This window comes from Thalassophryne amazonica, chromosome 16 (assembly GCF_902500255.1).
Source record: "Thalassophryne amazonica chromosome 16, fThaAma1.1, whole genome shotgun sequence".
Lineage (NCBI taxonomy): Eukaryota > Metazoa > Chordata > Actinopteri > Batrachoidiformes > Batrachoididae > Thalassophryne > Thalassophryne amazonica.
The window spans coordinates 55593650-55609603 of record NC_047118.1 but is presented as its reverse complement, the minus strand read 5'-3'; the positions used below and the strand labels follow the sequence as shown (position 1 = coordinate 55609603).

The window sequence follows — 15954 nt, the reverse complement described above, 5'->3', positions numbered from 1 at the left end:
CACATGCTTCAAAAAAGTTGGGACGGGGCAACAAAAGACTGGGAAAGTTGATGAATGCTCAAAGAACACCTAATTGGAAACAGGTAACTGTCATGATTGGGTATAAAAGGAGCATCCCCAAAAGGCTCAGCTGTTCACAAGCAAAGATGGGGCGAGGATCATGATGTTGTGAACAACGGTGTGAAAAAATAGTCCAACAGTTTAAGAACAATGTTTCTCAGTGTTCAATCGCAAGGAATTTTGGGATTCCATCATCTACAGTCCATAATATAATCAGAAGATTCAGAGAATCTGGAGAATTTTGTAAGCGGCAAGGCCGAAAACCAACATTGAGTGCCTATGACCTTCGATCCCTCATTAAAAACCGGCATCACTGTGTAAAGGATCTTTCCATGTGGGCTAAGGAACACTTCAGAAAACCATTGTCAGTTAACACAGTTCGTCGCTACATCTACAAGTGCAAGTTAAAACTCTACCATGCAAAGCGAAAGCCATACATCAGCAACATCCAGAAATGCTGCCTTCTCTGGGCCCGAGCTCATTTGAAATGGACAGACGCAAAGTGGAGTCCACATTTCAAATTGTTTTTGGAAATCATGGACATCGTGTCCACCAGACAAAAGAGGAAAAAGACCATCCAGATTGTTACCAGCGCAAAGTTCAAAAGCCAGCATCTGTGATTGTATGGGGGTGTGTTAGTGCCAATGGCATGGGCAACTTACACATCTGTGATGGCACCATTGATGCTGAAAGGTACATCCAGGTTTTGGAGCAACACATGCTGCCATCCAAGCAACGTCTTTTTCAGGGACGTCTCTGCTTATTTCAGCAAGACAATGCCAAGTCACATTCTGCACATGTTACAACAGCGTGGCATCGTAGTAAAAGAGTGCAGGTACTAGACTGGCCTGCCTGCGGTCCAGACCTGTCACCCATTGAAAATGTGTGGCGCATTATGAAGCACAAAATACGACAATGGAGACCCCGGACTGTTGAACAACTGAATTCGTACATCAAGCAAGAATGGGAAAGAATTCCACCTACAAAGCTTCAACAATTAGTGTCCTCAGTTCCCAAACGCTTATTGAGTGTTGTTAGAAGACTCAGACTTAGTCTTAGACTTAGACGACTTTATTCATCCCACCAGGGGCAATTAGTTTCAGCAGCTTGCGTACTGGCACACAAAACACAGTAACCACCCAGTACAAAAAAATACATAGAAAATAAGTTATCCAAAAAAAAAAAAAAAAAATTAAATAAAAAAAAAATACCATGGGATACAGTGTTATCACAACCATCTAATTAATATATATATATATATATATATATATATATATATATATATATATATATATATATATATATATATATACATATATATATATATATATATATATATACATATATATATATATATATATATATATAAACCCTACAAAGAGTTTAAGAGTTGAATAGCAGAGGGAATAAAAGATTTTAACAACCGGTTCCTACTGCAGACAGGTGAAACATAGCGATGACCTGAAGGCAACAGGGAAAATTCACCTGCCAGCACGTGACCAGGAGAAGACAAAATACAATTTACTTTCCTCAAAATTTGCTGGTCACAAAAACTGGTTAGATCCCTAAATTTCACTCAAGTGATCTTTGAACATATTTTTATAATACTGTACAAGCTGTTTTTATCTTTCACTGCGAGGCTGGGAAACCAGCAGATGAAAGAGAAACACAGGAGACTTTCAATAAAAGACTGATAAAAATGACACATTATAACGGCTGACAGAGAAAGAGTTCAGTTTGCGGAGGAGATAGACTCTCTGTTGCCCTCGCTTCACAATATCTGCAGTATTCACATCAAATTTCAGCTTCTCATCAAAAAAGGAAGAAAAGGTGATGTAACACAGTGGTAAACATACCACTGTCCCAGCTTTTTTGAAACGTGTTGCAGGCATCCATTTCAAAATGAGCAAGTATTCGCACAAAAACAATGACGTTTATCAGTTTGAACATTAAATATCTTGTCTTTGTGGTGTATTCAATTGAATATAGGTTGAAGAGGATTTGCAAATCATTGTATTCTGTTTTTTACAAAACGTCCCAGCTTCATTGTAATTGGGGTTGTAATATTATGAATGAGATGTGTGTTATTTGGAAGAAAGTCAAGATGTAACTGACTTTAGCCCATGAAGCACCCCCACCTTTTCCCTTCCATTACAAAGAGGTGAACTGTCCACCACATGCTCCTCCATTTCTTTCACCTTCTCACTGCTTCTGTGAACTCTGACAGCAAGCAGGGCGTCTGCAGCTGCCTGCAGGGCACGCCAATTTGCCAATTCCACACACAGTGACAAGAAAACCATTTTGCGGTGTGATTATTATTATTGCTATTTTTTGTTCAGTGCTCGTGCCCACGGTGCCGCCCCGTCAAAATGGCTCCCCGGGTGGCGACCCGTATGGCCCGTACTAAAAACCGCCACTGAAAGAGAGAGACACTCTTGTCCTGCAGAATTGAGCCAAACTTTCCACATGTATACTTTGACATATGGGGAGTGACATAGGCTTGTTGTGCACTTTAGTCATAGTAGTAGTTGTTAAGGGGAAAGACAATTTTGTGCTGCATCATCACAGGCAAGTGTACTAAAAGGCTAGTGTCATACTTCTCTATTCTCGTTTTCCTTTGAAGTTTTTATCTCTTCATTATCACAAGTAACAGTAACATTAGTGGTAGCACAGTAGTAGTAGTAGTAATAGCCAATGTTTCTTCTTGAGGCAGCTTTAGTCGTGCATCAACAGTTCTCTATAATCTGGGATAGATTGGACGCAATAGCTTTGTTGGTGAAGATGAAATTTCATTTCAGTTTCTAAATCCAACCCCCTCTGGGGTGAGTAATCGACTAGTAAATCAATAAATAATACTGAAATCAAAATAATTTCAAAATAACCTAAATCTACATTTTAATGAATTCTTTAAACTACTATAGGCATCATAGGTAACTCCAGCTAGGGATACAGCTAGTACTGGTAGTTGTACTAGCTGTTAGTAATAACAACAGCAGTTGATAGTCACTTTAACAAAATGTACTTTTATTTTGTGCAAATATAGATGAAACAAGTAGCAAAAGCAGCACTTCTCAGTCAGAGCCATTTTTTTCATTTCTGAACATTATAGCCACACAGCGATCACATTTAATATGGGCAAAATTATATTAACTGACAATTTGTGCCAAAACAACATGCAGATCTGTACTGGATCTCCTGTGGAGACCACTAGTGACAAAGGGAGAAGCTGAGAGAACTTACTTTGATATTGACTGATAGAATTTGAAATGTATAAATGTAAAGATAAACCTACTATTTATTCAATATCATATATTTATTTATTCAATATCAACAGCATCCCATATATTCAAACATTCAGATGGATATATTTGTGCTCCCTGAGCTGTTATGACTTCACAAAGACCTCAAAGAGACTGGCGACTGAATGCATGCGGTAGAAGATTCCAAAAGGAAGTCCAACATTGACAACTGCAGCCCAGATGTCAAATGTGAAGAAGTCTGTTTCGGCATCATAGTCAAACTGGGGTCGAGCACCAAATGCTGGCATGATCCAAAGCTGTAAAAAACAAAAAAGAACATGTTTAGTGTTTGTGTTTTTGATGTAATTCATATTTGGAGTCTGAAGTGAAGTATAATACTCACTATGATGTTGCCCAGTAGCAAGAAGCTGCAGACCTCTTTCAGCACTCGTCTCTTCCACGCCAGTTTATATCTGTGCTCAGTATTGTGCAGGGGCGGGTCATGCTCTGAAACCTTTGGGCTGGACTTTGGATCCCTGCTGTCTCCTCCTTCAAGGCTGCATAGATCTTTGCTTGGTTCGATCACATATGGATTTTGAACCACGACGAGTGGGTGCACCTCGTGGTGGGGTTCCCGGTGCATACCTTCTATGATGAAAAAATTCTGCAAGCCTAGTTGGATCACCATGAAGATAGCCCAGGCCAGGTCAAGGCCATTCAGGTACCCCTTGGCTTCAGTTGCCACCATTGCTACGATTGTGAAGTAGCTGATGACGAATTGTCCCAAAGAGGCACCCACCAGCAGCCCCACATCAAGATTACGCGTGGGGTCTTTCTCTGACACGTGTTCTCGATGGTCCAACTTGTAGATGACGCAACCCATGACAGTGGCGATGGACATCAGGACCACTATCACAATATTCATGACAAAGTGCATCATCACTACTTTGTCTCTCCTTTTATCGTTGTAAGTTTTCATGTCCACCTCGTACACGATAAAGGTCACCAGACCTGCAATGACTAAGAGCATTCCTGCCGCAGGGCCGAGAAACACATCCTTAAGACGGAATGCGATATTGTGGCCATGATGATTTGTTACTCGACCAACATTCTTCCACATGACATAGGCCATAGTGGAAGCAAAGAGACTGTACTCTATGTTGAAGGGGTACAGATAGTAGTAGGCATCCTTGAAGATGCTGCAGGAAGTATGACTGCATATGCACTTACTATCTCCATAAGTTGCTGAAAGACATAAAGCAGAAGCGGACACAAATCATTTATATTATTGCATTTCATTTGTGGCCCAAATCTTCCTTGACTCAGTTATCGACTTTATTTACTTTTAGTGATGTACTTGGCTCGCCCTGTAAATTTAGTACTGTTGCTCGGATGGAGCGGATCATCTGGAATGATTGTTTGGTGAAGGGATTCCTCAGTGACTGCAGCCATCCACAAGACCAGATTTGTGGACAGGGTCAGCATCAGTCCACAGCTGCACAAGAAACAAGAGACAGGGGTTATAAAGGACTAAAATCTTGTTGGTAAACTTTACAAGGTAAAACTAACATCATTTAAAATGACTTTTCACACTTTAAGATTACATAAAGTCAAGAAATAAAGTGAAAACAGATTTTATAATAGGCATATAATTTATAATAATAATTCATAATTATTTATAATTATACAATTAGTAGCATTTATAATTTGATAACATAATATAATAATAATGGGGGCAGCACGGTGGATTAGTGGTTAGCACTGTTGCCTCACAGCAAGAAGGTCGTGAGTTCAATTCCCGTGGCCTTTCTGTGTGGAGTTTGCATGTTCTCCCCGTGTTTGCGTGGGTTTCCTCCAGGTGCTCTGGTTTCCTGCCACAACCAATGACATGCGGGTTAGGTGGACTGGAATCTTTAAATTGTCCGTAGGTGTGTGTGTGGGTGCGTCTGTGTTTGTTTGTCTGTTTGTGGCCCTGCGACAGACTGGCGTCCTGTCCTGGGTGTACCCCACCTCGCGCTCTATGGCTGCTGGGATAGGCTCCAGCCCCCCGCGACCCTTGATTGGACTAAGCGGTAGAAGATGAATGAATGAATATAATAATGATAATTTACAATATAATGCTTACTATAATAGTGACTATAATAGTAATAAGATTCAAACTAACCATTGTACAATTAAAAACATGATTAAAAGAGACATTTTAAGTAGTAGTAAAAAAAAAAATTAAAAACTGCAATTTAACCCTATCTAGACTGGGCTTTTTGGGGAGTCCTGGGCCCCTATAACTAGTGAACAGTATAGCGTATGACCACCAAATTTGCAGGTGATGATCTACATGTGAAACTTAATCATGAGCATCGTTTTGGTATCATTATAATGTAATATGATGTTATAATCTGACTGTAATGCCCAAAATGTCATAACGTATTTTCCAACAAATTTGGGTTATGCATATCAATTTTACTGATTATGTGCCTTAGAGCACAATGATTTCTGCTGCAAATGGCAACTACAAAAAAATAGAAAAATGACGTCATAAAATGACATCATTGATATGGCAAAGTGGCTTCAATTTCTCATAACATGACAGTAAACTGTCCTCAACAACATGATATATTACTACCAAATTTGCAGGGCATAATGTACAAACACATAATGTCTACAAATATATTAGTGTTATTATTACAAATTATCATGCCATAATGACATCCTCAAATTAGCATAAATTAATTCTAATTAACAAAGCTGGTAAATGGACTGCATTTATACAGTGGGGAAAGAAAGTACTTGATACACCTGCGATTATGCAAGTTCACCCACTTACAAGTTATGGAGGAGGCTGACATTTTCAGCATATGTGCAGTTCTACTGTGAGAGACAGAATCTAAAAAAAATAAATAAATCCAGGAAATCACACTGTATGAGTTTTAAATAATTTATTTGCATTTCATTGCATGAAAAAGGTATTTGATACATTAGAAATACAGAACTTAATACTTGGTACAAAAACCTCTGTTTGAAATTACAGAGACTAAACGTTTCCTGTAGGTCTTAAGGTTTGCACACACTGCAGCAAGGATTTTGGCCCACTCCTCCATACAGATCTTCTCCAGATCTTTCAGGTTTCTGGCCTGTCTCTGGGCAACACAGAGTTTCAGCTCTCTCCAGAGATTTTCTATTGGATTCAGGTCTGGAGACTGGCTAGGCAACTTCAGGACCTTGATGTGCTTCTTACAGGGCCACTCTTTGGTTATCTTGGCTGTGTGCTTCGGGTCATTGTCATGTTGGAAGACCCAGCCATGACCCATCTTCAGTGCTCTGACTGAGGGAAAGAGGTTTTTCGCCAAGATCTCACCATACATGGCCCCGTTCATCCTCCCCTCAATGCGGTGCAGTCGTCCTGTCCCCTGTGCAGAAAAGCATCCCCAAAGCATAATGTTTCCACCCCCATGCTTCACAGTAGCGATGGTGTTATTGGGGTGGTACTCATCCTTCTTCTTCCTCCAAACACGGCGAGTGTCATTTCGACCAAAAAGTTCTATCTTGGTCTCATCTGACCACGTGAAAATTCAGTAAGGTATAGCTTATATATTATATTCCAATTCTAAGGTGGAACTATGCTAGTATATAAAGGTATATCTAAATATCTAAAAAGGAAGAGTAAAATAGAAGAGTAGAAAAGAGTAGAGTAGAGCCACTTAGGTGCCTGGTCTTGAGAACCAGGGGTGGTAGGTTGAAAAGCTTTTTTATCCCATGGGAACTCTCCCTACCCACCCAAGTGGCTCAAGAAAAAAGTATATATAATATAATAAATAATAAGACATAAGAAAGATAAGACATCACATTAGAAGATTGCAGAATAGGTAATTTAGTATGTAGACTAGTAGTAAAATTAAATATACTTAGTAGGCTAAGCTATAAATCTGGTATTTTATTATAGAAACAGAAGCTATGAGTGTGTGAGTGTACTGGTATCTATCTAAAGTAACTCTGCTAGCATACTATAGGAAAATAAAAAGTATAATCATTATGCTATCAAATGGAAACCTAAGAACTTTGGTAGGTATGTTGATATCTTTAAAAGAACACATAAACTGATGAATCATTAAAAATCTACACCATGTAGGTACCCCCACGCAGGGGTACCTTGCGTGCGGTGCAGGATTTTAATCCATGATGGTGTTGTGTGTTACTAATGATCCTCCTTGTGACTGTGCTCCCAGCTCTCTTCAGGTCACTGACCAGGTCCTGGCGTGTAATTCTGGGCTGATTCCTCACCGTCCTCAAGTTCATTGATACCCCACGCGGTGAGATCTTGCAGGGGGCCCAAGACTGAGGGAGACTGACTGTTGTCTTGAACTCTTTCCATTTTCTGACAACTGCACCAACAGTAGTAGACTTCTCACAAAGCTGTTTGGCTATTCTCTGTAGCCCATTCCAGCCTTGTGAAGGTCTATAATTTTATCCCTGGTGCTCTTACACAGCTCTTTGGTCTTGGCCATTCTTGAGAGGTTGGGGTGTGTTTGTGTGTCTGCACGTGTCTTTTATACTCCTAATGAGTTTGAACAGGTGCAGGTAATACAGATAATGAGAGGAGAACAAGAGGGCTTCTTAAAGGAGAACTAAGAGGTCTGTGAATGTATCAAATACCTTTTTCATGCAATGAAATGCAAATAAATTATTTAAAACTCATACAGTGTGATTTCCTGGATTTTTTTTTAGATTCTGTCTCTCACAGTAGAACTGCACATACGCTGAAAATGTCATCCTCCTCCATAAGTTGTAAGTGGGTGAACTTGCAAAATCGCAGGTGTATCAAGTACTTTCATTCCCCACTGTATAGCGCTTTTCCATCTGCATCAGATGCTCAAAGCGCTTTACACATCAATGCCTCACATTCACCCCAATGTGGTACTACTCACTACACACCGGGAGCAATTAGGGGATTAAGGACCTTGCCCAAGGGCCCTTAGTGATTTTCCAGTCATGCTGGGATTTGAACTGAGGATCCTGTGGTCTCAAGCCCAACGCTTAACCACTAGACCATCACCTCCCTTATGTTAATATATAAAGTCATGTTAATATAATGGAATAAGTATATGTTAAGTAGAAAATATGGAACGTACATTGATGAAACTTAGGCAGCCGGTCTGCTCTGTGTCAGCCTGATCCCGTCAGATGTCAGTAGCTAAGCAGAGCAGGATCTGGTTAGTACTTGGATGGGAGACCTCTTTGGAACACCAGCGGCTGTGTGTGTTTCTCCAGGTAAAACTGGAGTTGCGTCAGGAAGGGTATCCGGCGTAAAACTTGTGCCAATTACCAATGCGGATCTGGCTGTATCTGCTGTGGCGACCCCGAACAAAGAACCGGGAGCAGCTGAATGGACAACAACAACATTGATGAAACTTAGATCTGTGATTTTGGGTCAGACATACCTGTTAGAAAACCATTACCATGGAAACAGCAAATATGATGGACTTAAGCTTTTGGTACCAAATTGTAGCCAACTAAATTTTAGGAAAAGTCACCAAGTTTCGTAGTCCTAGCATAAGTTGTTAAGAAATTATACAATGTGATAGTTGCTGCGGGCACTTTACCCCCCACCACCACCACCAGTCTAGATAGGGTTAAACATAGCTAAACCATCTATGTAATGACCGTGAAAAAGGAATGAGCAGTGGTGGCATTTGTAACCACCAAATGTAGGCTTTGGAAAAGAAAGAAACAAGCTCAAGCGAAGTGTTACTTCAATCACACCTGCCCCTAATTTCCCTCATGCATAAAAGATAATCATTTCTTTTCTTTTTTCTTTTTTTTTTAAGTGCAACATGCCCAGACATGTCAGCAGGCATGGGGAAATGATAAATAAGAGTAAGTGGTGAGTGGATGGCATAACAATAAGCAAAGCAAACTTACTTTTTTGATTGACCTCGTGCATCATATTTCATCACATTTTCTCCAGTTTATCCTCATTATATGCATTTTAATTTTGAGATGTAAACGATGATAGTATTTATTGTTTCTGAGTTACTGAGTTAACAACCTAGAGGGCATGGACTTTTTTATATTGTTCATTAAGTCACTGCATTTTTCAGCAACTAGGAATAAGTTAAGCAAAAGCTCAATAAAATAGATAAGTGTGAAAGATCTGACGTTTCTGAGAAAAGAAGAACACACATTTGTGCCCATCAGATCCATATAATCGATTGTATCTGAATGATTTCATGCAGTTTAGTTGGTGTTAAGGGCTGTATGATGTCTGGGTTTTTTTTGTTTGTTTTTTTTATTTAGAATTAGGCATTATTACACGATTCGATACAAGTTCATGATATGATTTTCCCACTATTTTTTTGACAAAATGAGCTGTAAGAAATTATCAGTGAAAAAAATAATTATTTCAATAACTTGTGCAAAACACGTGTCCTCTCCTGAAAAGTGCCAGTGAAAATTAATAATAAAAATGTGATTATTTTTTTTATAAAACAAATCCCATATCAAAATAACTAATTACAAATATGCTGCCACTTATTGATATAAAATATTCTACAAATGTTATTTTTTAATTTTTCTCCTTGCACATTATTTTTTCACGTGATAAAAATGTGCACTCTGATTGGTGAAACCCAACTGAAACTTTGTGATCGATTCTTCCCACTGACCCATGGCCATCACATGCCTGCCTTCTCTCCTGGGGGTCAAAGGTCACTTCACAATATGCTGAATTATGTCCCTGGTTTTTCCGACAACTCATGTTTAAAGCGTAAAGTGTTGAGGAACAGTTGCAACGGTGTAACAAGTTTTTAAAATACTGCGAAAGACTTACCATGTAAGGTTCCTTAGGAGCTGCGCACAGTCTTTGGCATGAACCCACAGAAAGTATGTCTGAAAATTGGTTTCACATTTGTAATATTTTAGTACCTTAAACACCATTGTGCACTGTGAGCATTTTATAAAACTGAGCATTCTTACCTGCACAATGATGAAAACAACATGCACCACTGGGAAAGCAACCTTGACGCCAGAGTCACAGTGCAAGTAACCAACATAACTAGCTATTTTGAAAATGTCCATGATAACACTGAGGAGCCCAAACAGCACAAGTCCTCCTGAAGAAGAAAAAAAAAAACACGAAGGTAGAAAACAGTGCAATCACAAAACCTCTCAAAACCGGACATGTCCATGCAAATGCACGCTGACTTACCCCTCAGCCAAATAGGACCAGCGTGGCTGTCCTTAAAAAGAACAGCATCTTCTGTCTTGGACACGTAGATGGCATAAAACACCATCCAGATTGCAGTGAGGAGGATGAGGATGATGAGGAAAACTTGCAGATCTGTGTTGGTGATGTTAATGTTGCTGTAGGCGCTGCCACTGACCAAGGTGCAGCCAAGGATTAGAACATTTAGGCAAATAAGCGCAGACACCATCCATCCCCAGTTACCCCTATGCTTTGTCGGGACATCGATCTGCGATAATTTCAGGTTGGATACGCTGGAGGTCTCCGCTTGATCTGATCCACTGGCCGCATTGGACAGGTGGGCCTCCTCCATCTCCTTGTCTTTGGCCATCATCCTGCATGGTTCACACAGATTGCTGGTGGTCAAGCACTCGCCAGAGTATACGCTGTTCATACACATATCGTCTGAGCTGACAAACAGGCTGCTAGACATGTTTTTTATACCGGACGGTTCAGGTTGAGCCTGCTGTACCCTTATTTTGGGTTTTGCAGAAAACCCCGCCCATGGTGAAACCTTCCACGGATGCAAAATCAGCACAGTCAACCTGCCACTGCTGTGAAAAACAGCAAATTCATGGCAACAAATACAGCTTTGCTTTGGTGGGGGTGGGGTGGGGGGGGTGACAGTTAAAGACACTTCTCAGGTAGTTTCACGTGGAATAAATTGAAATTAAACCCATTCATTATCTGTTAAAAACAATATTTCCGTCAGGAAAGATGATCCAGCTCAGTGCAGGATCAGCTGATATTCGTGACCAGAATTCAGGTCAAGCCACAGTTCAAACAAAGCACGCTACCCAAAGGGACGAGGGGAGGTGGGAGGAATGAAACATAAATATATATATCTCATAATACAGGTTTGGAATACTTGGTAAACATACCTGATGCTGCGGGATCCTCCAATGCAGCCAGAGCCTCTATGGCTTTTATACGTCCTCAGGGGCGTTTACTGCTGAGAGTCATAAATGTCAATAAATCTGTTGTGAACAACATATTATTACAGCACACAGTGTGTTTAACGCAAAATATCCAAGTAAAGTTCACACGTTGCTTCCATGAAAAACCTTTTCTTGCATGTTCCAAAAGAAACCTTTTCAGAGAGTAATTTGATCATATTAGCGTTATGCAATGCACTTTAAACGTCAAGCCTTTGTTACACAAGTATCAACAGCAATCGCAGGACAAACGTGAAAGTTAAAACGTGAAATTCCACCTTGCCAACAAGCCGGCTTATTTTTCGTCTGCAGATATCACAATCTAAATAGCTTCTAATTACTTTCTAAAGGTGTACCGATCCGAACGTTGTCGTCTTTTTCAATGCATTGTTCTTGTTCAGAGGGGAAAATTTGGAGTCCTTTAATCCTTTTCATGGCTGTACTGAAAAGCCTGAGGCACTGTCTGAGAACTATACCTCTCAGCCTTATTGTTGTGCAAGTTTCAGTATAGCATCTCTGGAAACTTACCGTCTTTGAGTCGCCAGTGCAACTATCTTCATTTGAGATCACTTGCGTTCATTTATATTCTTCTCAAACAGGGTGGGGCTGTAAGCAGTAGGTTTTTTTTTATATAACATTCCAGTATTCATGAAACCTTTCCTTGTCTGAATTGATTTGCCCCATCCCACTGGTCATGACAACAAATGGAAAATTAGCAAGAACAAAAACTTATTGAGAAGCTCATGAAAACACAGCATGAGAAAGCCACTGAGCTGACTTTGATTTTTTTTTTTTTTTTATGTTCAACAATGTTTATCTTGTGCTCACATTTATGCTTTAATGCCACCACCTCCAACAGTAAAACTTTCACATGCTCCCCGTGTGTCGAGATTGACAGATGTTTGTGCGCACACGTACTGTGTGTGTGTACAGTATATTTACTGTCATCATATTTTCAGTTGTGATGTTGTAACTTACAATTACATAGGTAATGAATGGACATGGCAGTATCTGTTTATCCTATTCAAGATAGGGAGCAGTACAGGCCCGGATCCAGACCGGTTTGGACCGATGCAAATTTTTTTACGCATCGTTCGTCATCGGTAAAAAAAAAAATAAAAAAAAAAATCTTGAATTATCCCGAATAGTGCCGAACGTGTCCCCGCGGTAACACAGCTTTTCGGTGGTTTTCATGTCAACCTATAGTCCGTAAATTATACGGATTTTACGGATGTACAAATAAAGTCGGATATTCAACTTAGGTAAAGTTAGAAAGATATTCACAGATTCGAAGTTCACGGCTCAATAGATCTGAAGAGAAACGTTGTAGAAAGACAAACACCACTAGTTTCTAACCTCAGGAAGGTAGACAACGAGCTACAACCTTACTTTTATCCATATGAGCCGTCCTCTGAGCTGAAAAAAATATCACTGATCTGAACGGGCAGCCGGCAGAGAAACAGAAGCTTAGGGACCATCTACAAAGTGCATACATGGAAAAAAAACACCAGAAAATTATTGAATAAATCATTGTAATAAGGAGTGATATCACCAAATTTACTGCACACGGCAGTGGTGTCCTGCTGATTATACTACAACACTCACTTTTGGAAAAAGTCATTTTCAAAAATTTTGGAGAATTTTTGATTGATTATATTTTCAATAGCATCAAAGTCAGAAGGTGTAGTGACACAAAATTTACTGCACACAACAGTGGTGTCCTGCCGATTATACTACAACACTCACTTTGGGAAAAAGTCATTTTAAAAAATTACTGGAGAATTTTTGATTGTTTATATTTTCAATAGCATCAAAGGCATAAGGTGTAGTGACACAAAATTTACTGCACAAAAAATTTTAAAATTACTTTTTCCCAAAGTGAGTGTTGTAGTATAATCAGCAGGACACCACTGTTGTGTGCAGTAAATTTTGTCACTACACCTCATGACTTTGATGCTATTGAAAATTTAAACAATAAAAAATTCTCCAAAATTTTTGAAAATGACTTTTTCCAAAAGTGAGTGTTGTAGTATAATCAGCAGGACATCACTGTTGTGTGTAATAAATTTTGTGTCACTACACATTATGATTTTGATGCTATTGAAAATTTAAACAATCAAACATTCTCCAAAATTTTTGAAAATGACTTTTTCCAAAAGTGAGTGTTGTAGTATAATCAGCAGGACACCACTGTTGTGTGCAGTAAATATTGTGTCACTACACCTTATGACTTTGATGCTATTGAAAATAAAACAATCAAAAATTCTCCAAAATTTTTAAAAATTACTTTTTCCCAAACTGAGTGCTGTAGTATAATCAACAGGACATGGCTGTTGTATGCAGTGAATTTGGTGACACCACACCTTATGACTTTGATGCTATTGAAAATAAAAAAATAAAAAAAAAATTCTCAAATTTTGAAAATGACTTTTTTCAAAAGTGAGTGTTGTAGTATAATCAGCAGGACACTACTGTTGTGTGCAGTGAATTGTGTGTCACTACACCTTATGACTTTGATGCTATTGAAAATGTAAACAATAAAAAATTCTCCAAAATTTTTGAAAATGACTTTTTCCCAAAGTGAGTGTTGTAGTATAATCAGCAGGACACCGCTGTTGTGTGCAGTAAATTTTGTGTCACTAAACCTTATGACTTTGATGCTATTGAAAATTTAAACAATAAAAAATTATCCAAAATTTATAAAAATGACTTTTTTCCCAAAGTGAGTGTTGTAGTATAATTAGCAGGACACCATTGTTGTGTGCAGTAAATTTTGTGTCACTACACCTCATGACTTTGATGCTATTGAAAATTTAAACAATCAAAAATTCTCCAAAATTTTAAAAAATGACTTTTTCCCAAAGTGAGTGTTGTGGTATAATCAGCAGGACACCCCTGTTGTGTGCAGTAAATTTTGTGTCACTACACTTTATGACTTTGATGCTATTGAAATTTTAAACAATAAAAAATTCTCCAATTTTTTTTAAAATTACTTTTTTTCAAACTGAGTGCTGTAGTATAATCAACAGGACATGGCTGTTGTGTGCAGTGAATTTGGTGACACCACACATTGTGACTTTGATGCTATTAAAATTTTTAAAAATAAAAAAATTCTGCAAAGTTTTTTATAATGGCATTTTTCCAATGCCAATAATGTCTGAGAGGAAATGCTTTTGAGAAAAACTACAAATTTTGTTTATTCCTATTTATTTCCAGAGATCAAGGATCCTGTTGGGGAAGTGTAATGATACGGACCCACAACAGGGGGTGCAAATGAACGGTCAATGTGTAGTCAAATAAATACAATTTATTGTGGCAAATGTGCACAACAGGTCGAATACTATTCTTAGACAGTCAATTACAAAAGTCAACAGGTGACGTGTGGGCAGGTCCGAGGGTAGGAGACGCCTATCCAGAGAAGAGCCGGGGCCCACAAGGTTCCGCCGCCAACGAAGACCTGCAGCAAACCGAAGCCGCCAAGTCCCGAGTCCCCAGGTGGCCTCTACTTCAGCTGTCAGATCCGGTACTGCTGGCAGGAACAGAAGACAGGTTAATGGTGGGTGTGTGCACACCCAGCAGAACAATCAGCAATTCAGTTCAGTTCCTTTTGTGGGAGAATCTCCACCTCCGACACAAAAACACAGAAACGTGCAGAGACCAACTGTTACTTCTCTGGTTTGGAAAGAGGAGTAATGTCCGTCACTCTTCTACATCCAAAACCCAGCTCCCAGCTGACTGAAGATAACTGGTAGTCCTGCAAAGGTTTTCAAAAGACAATGATACGTGCATTCAGCACAGACACGGCTGAGAGTTTTACCTGAGTGGTAAACTGATATCTCGGCAGAGATGTGGTGTCTCCTCCAGTCTTATATGGGATGGGATGGTGATGAGATGATTTCTGACAGCTGGTACTCCTGGCTCCTGGGTGGCGACTGCGCCCTCTGGTGCCTGAAACCTGACAACAGGCAGTGGCGCCCTCTGGCGTTGGCCAGCAGTACCTCCTCTTCGGGCGGCCCACATAACAGGACCCCCCCTCAACGGGCGCCTCCTGGCGCCCGACCCAGCTTGTCGGGGTGTCGCTGGTAGAACTCGGCCAGGAGGGCCGGGTCCAGGATGAAGCTCCTCTTCATCCAGGAGCGTTCTTCAGGTCCATAACCCTCCCAGTCCACCAGATATTGGAGACCCTGACCCCTCCGGCGAACATCCAGGAGCCTGTGAACAGTCCACGCAGGCTCGCCATCGATGATGCGGGCAGGAGGCGGCGCAGGTCCAGGGGTGCAAAGGTCCGAGGTGTGGTATGGTTTGATCTTGGAGACATGAAAAACAGGATGGATCCGCAGTGAAGCCGGGAGTTTCAGCTTCACTGCGGCTGGACTGATGATTTTGGTGATCCGAAATGGTCCGATATATCTGTCCATCAGCTTTTGCGACTCCGTGTTGAGAGGAATGTTCTTTGTTGACAGCCAGACCTCCTGCCCAGGCT

At 40.0% G+C, this 15954-nt stretch overlaps 1 protein-coding gene across 2 annotated transcripts in view; it reads right to left on the bottom strand.

Moving 5' to 3' along the window:
• Window positions 1–3063: 3063 nt before the first annotated feature.
• Window positions 3064–15954, bottom strand: part of otop2 (otopetrin 2) — a 28265-nt gene continuing 15374 nt past the window's right edge. The window contains exons 3-9 of one of the 2 annotated variants that reach the window (XM_034191308.1): window positions 11418–11485; window positions 10501–10871; window positions 10269–10405; window positions 10123–10181; window positions 4643–4794; window positions 3703–4544; window positions 3064–3616 (exon numbers count right to left, since the gene is read on the bottom strand). In XM_034191308.1, coding sequence (XP_034047199.1) covers window positions 3446–3616; window positions 3703–4544; window positions 4643–4794; window positions 10123–10181; window positions 10269–10405; window positions 10501–10870 — 1731 coding nt within the window. In that variant the 5' untranslated portion in view covers window position 10871; window positions 11418–11485 and the 3' untranslated portion in view covers window positions 3064–3445. Of the gene's footprint in view, window positions 3617–3702; window positions 4545–4642; window positions 4795–10122; window positions 10182–10268; window positions 10406–10500; window positions 10973–11417; window positions 11486–15954 lie in introns of those variants that run through there. The other variant, XM_034191307.1, reaches the window with a different exon arrangement.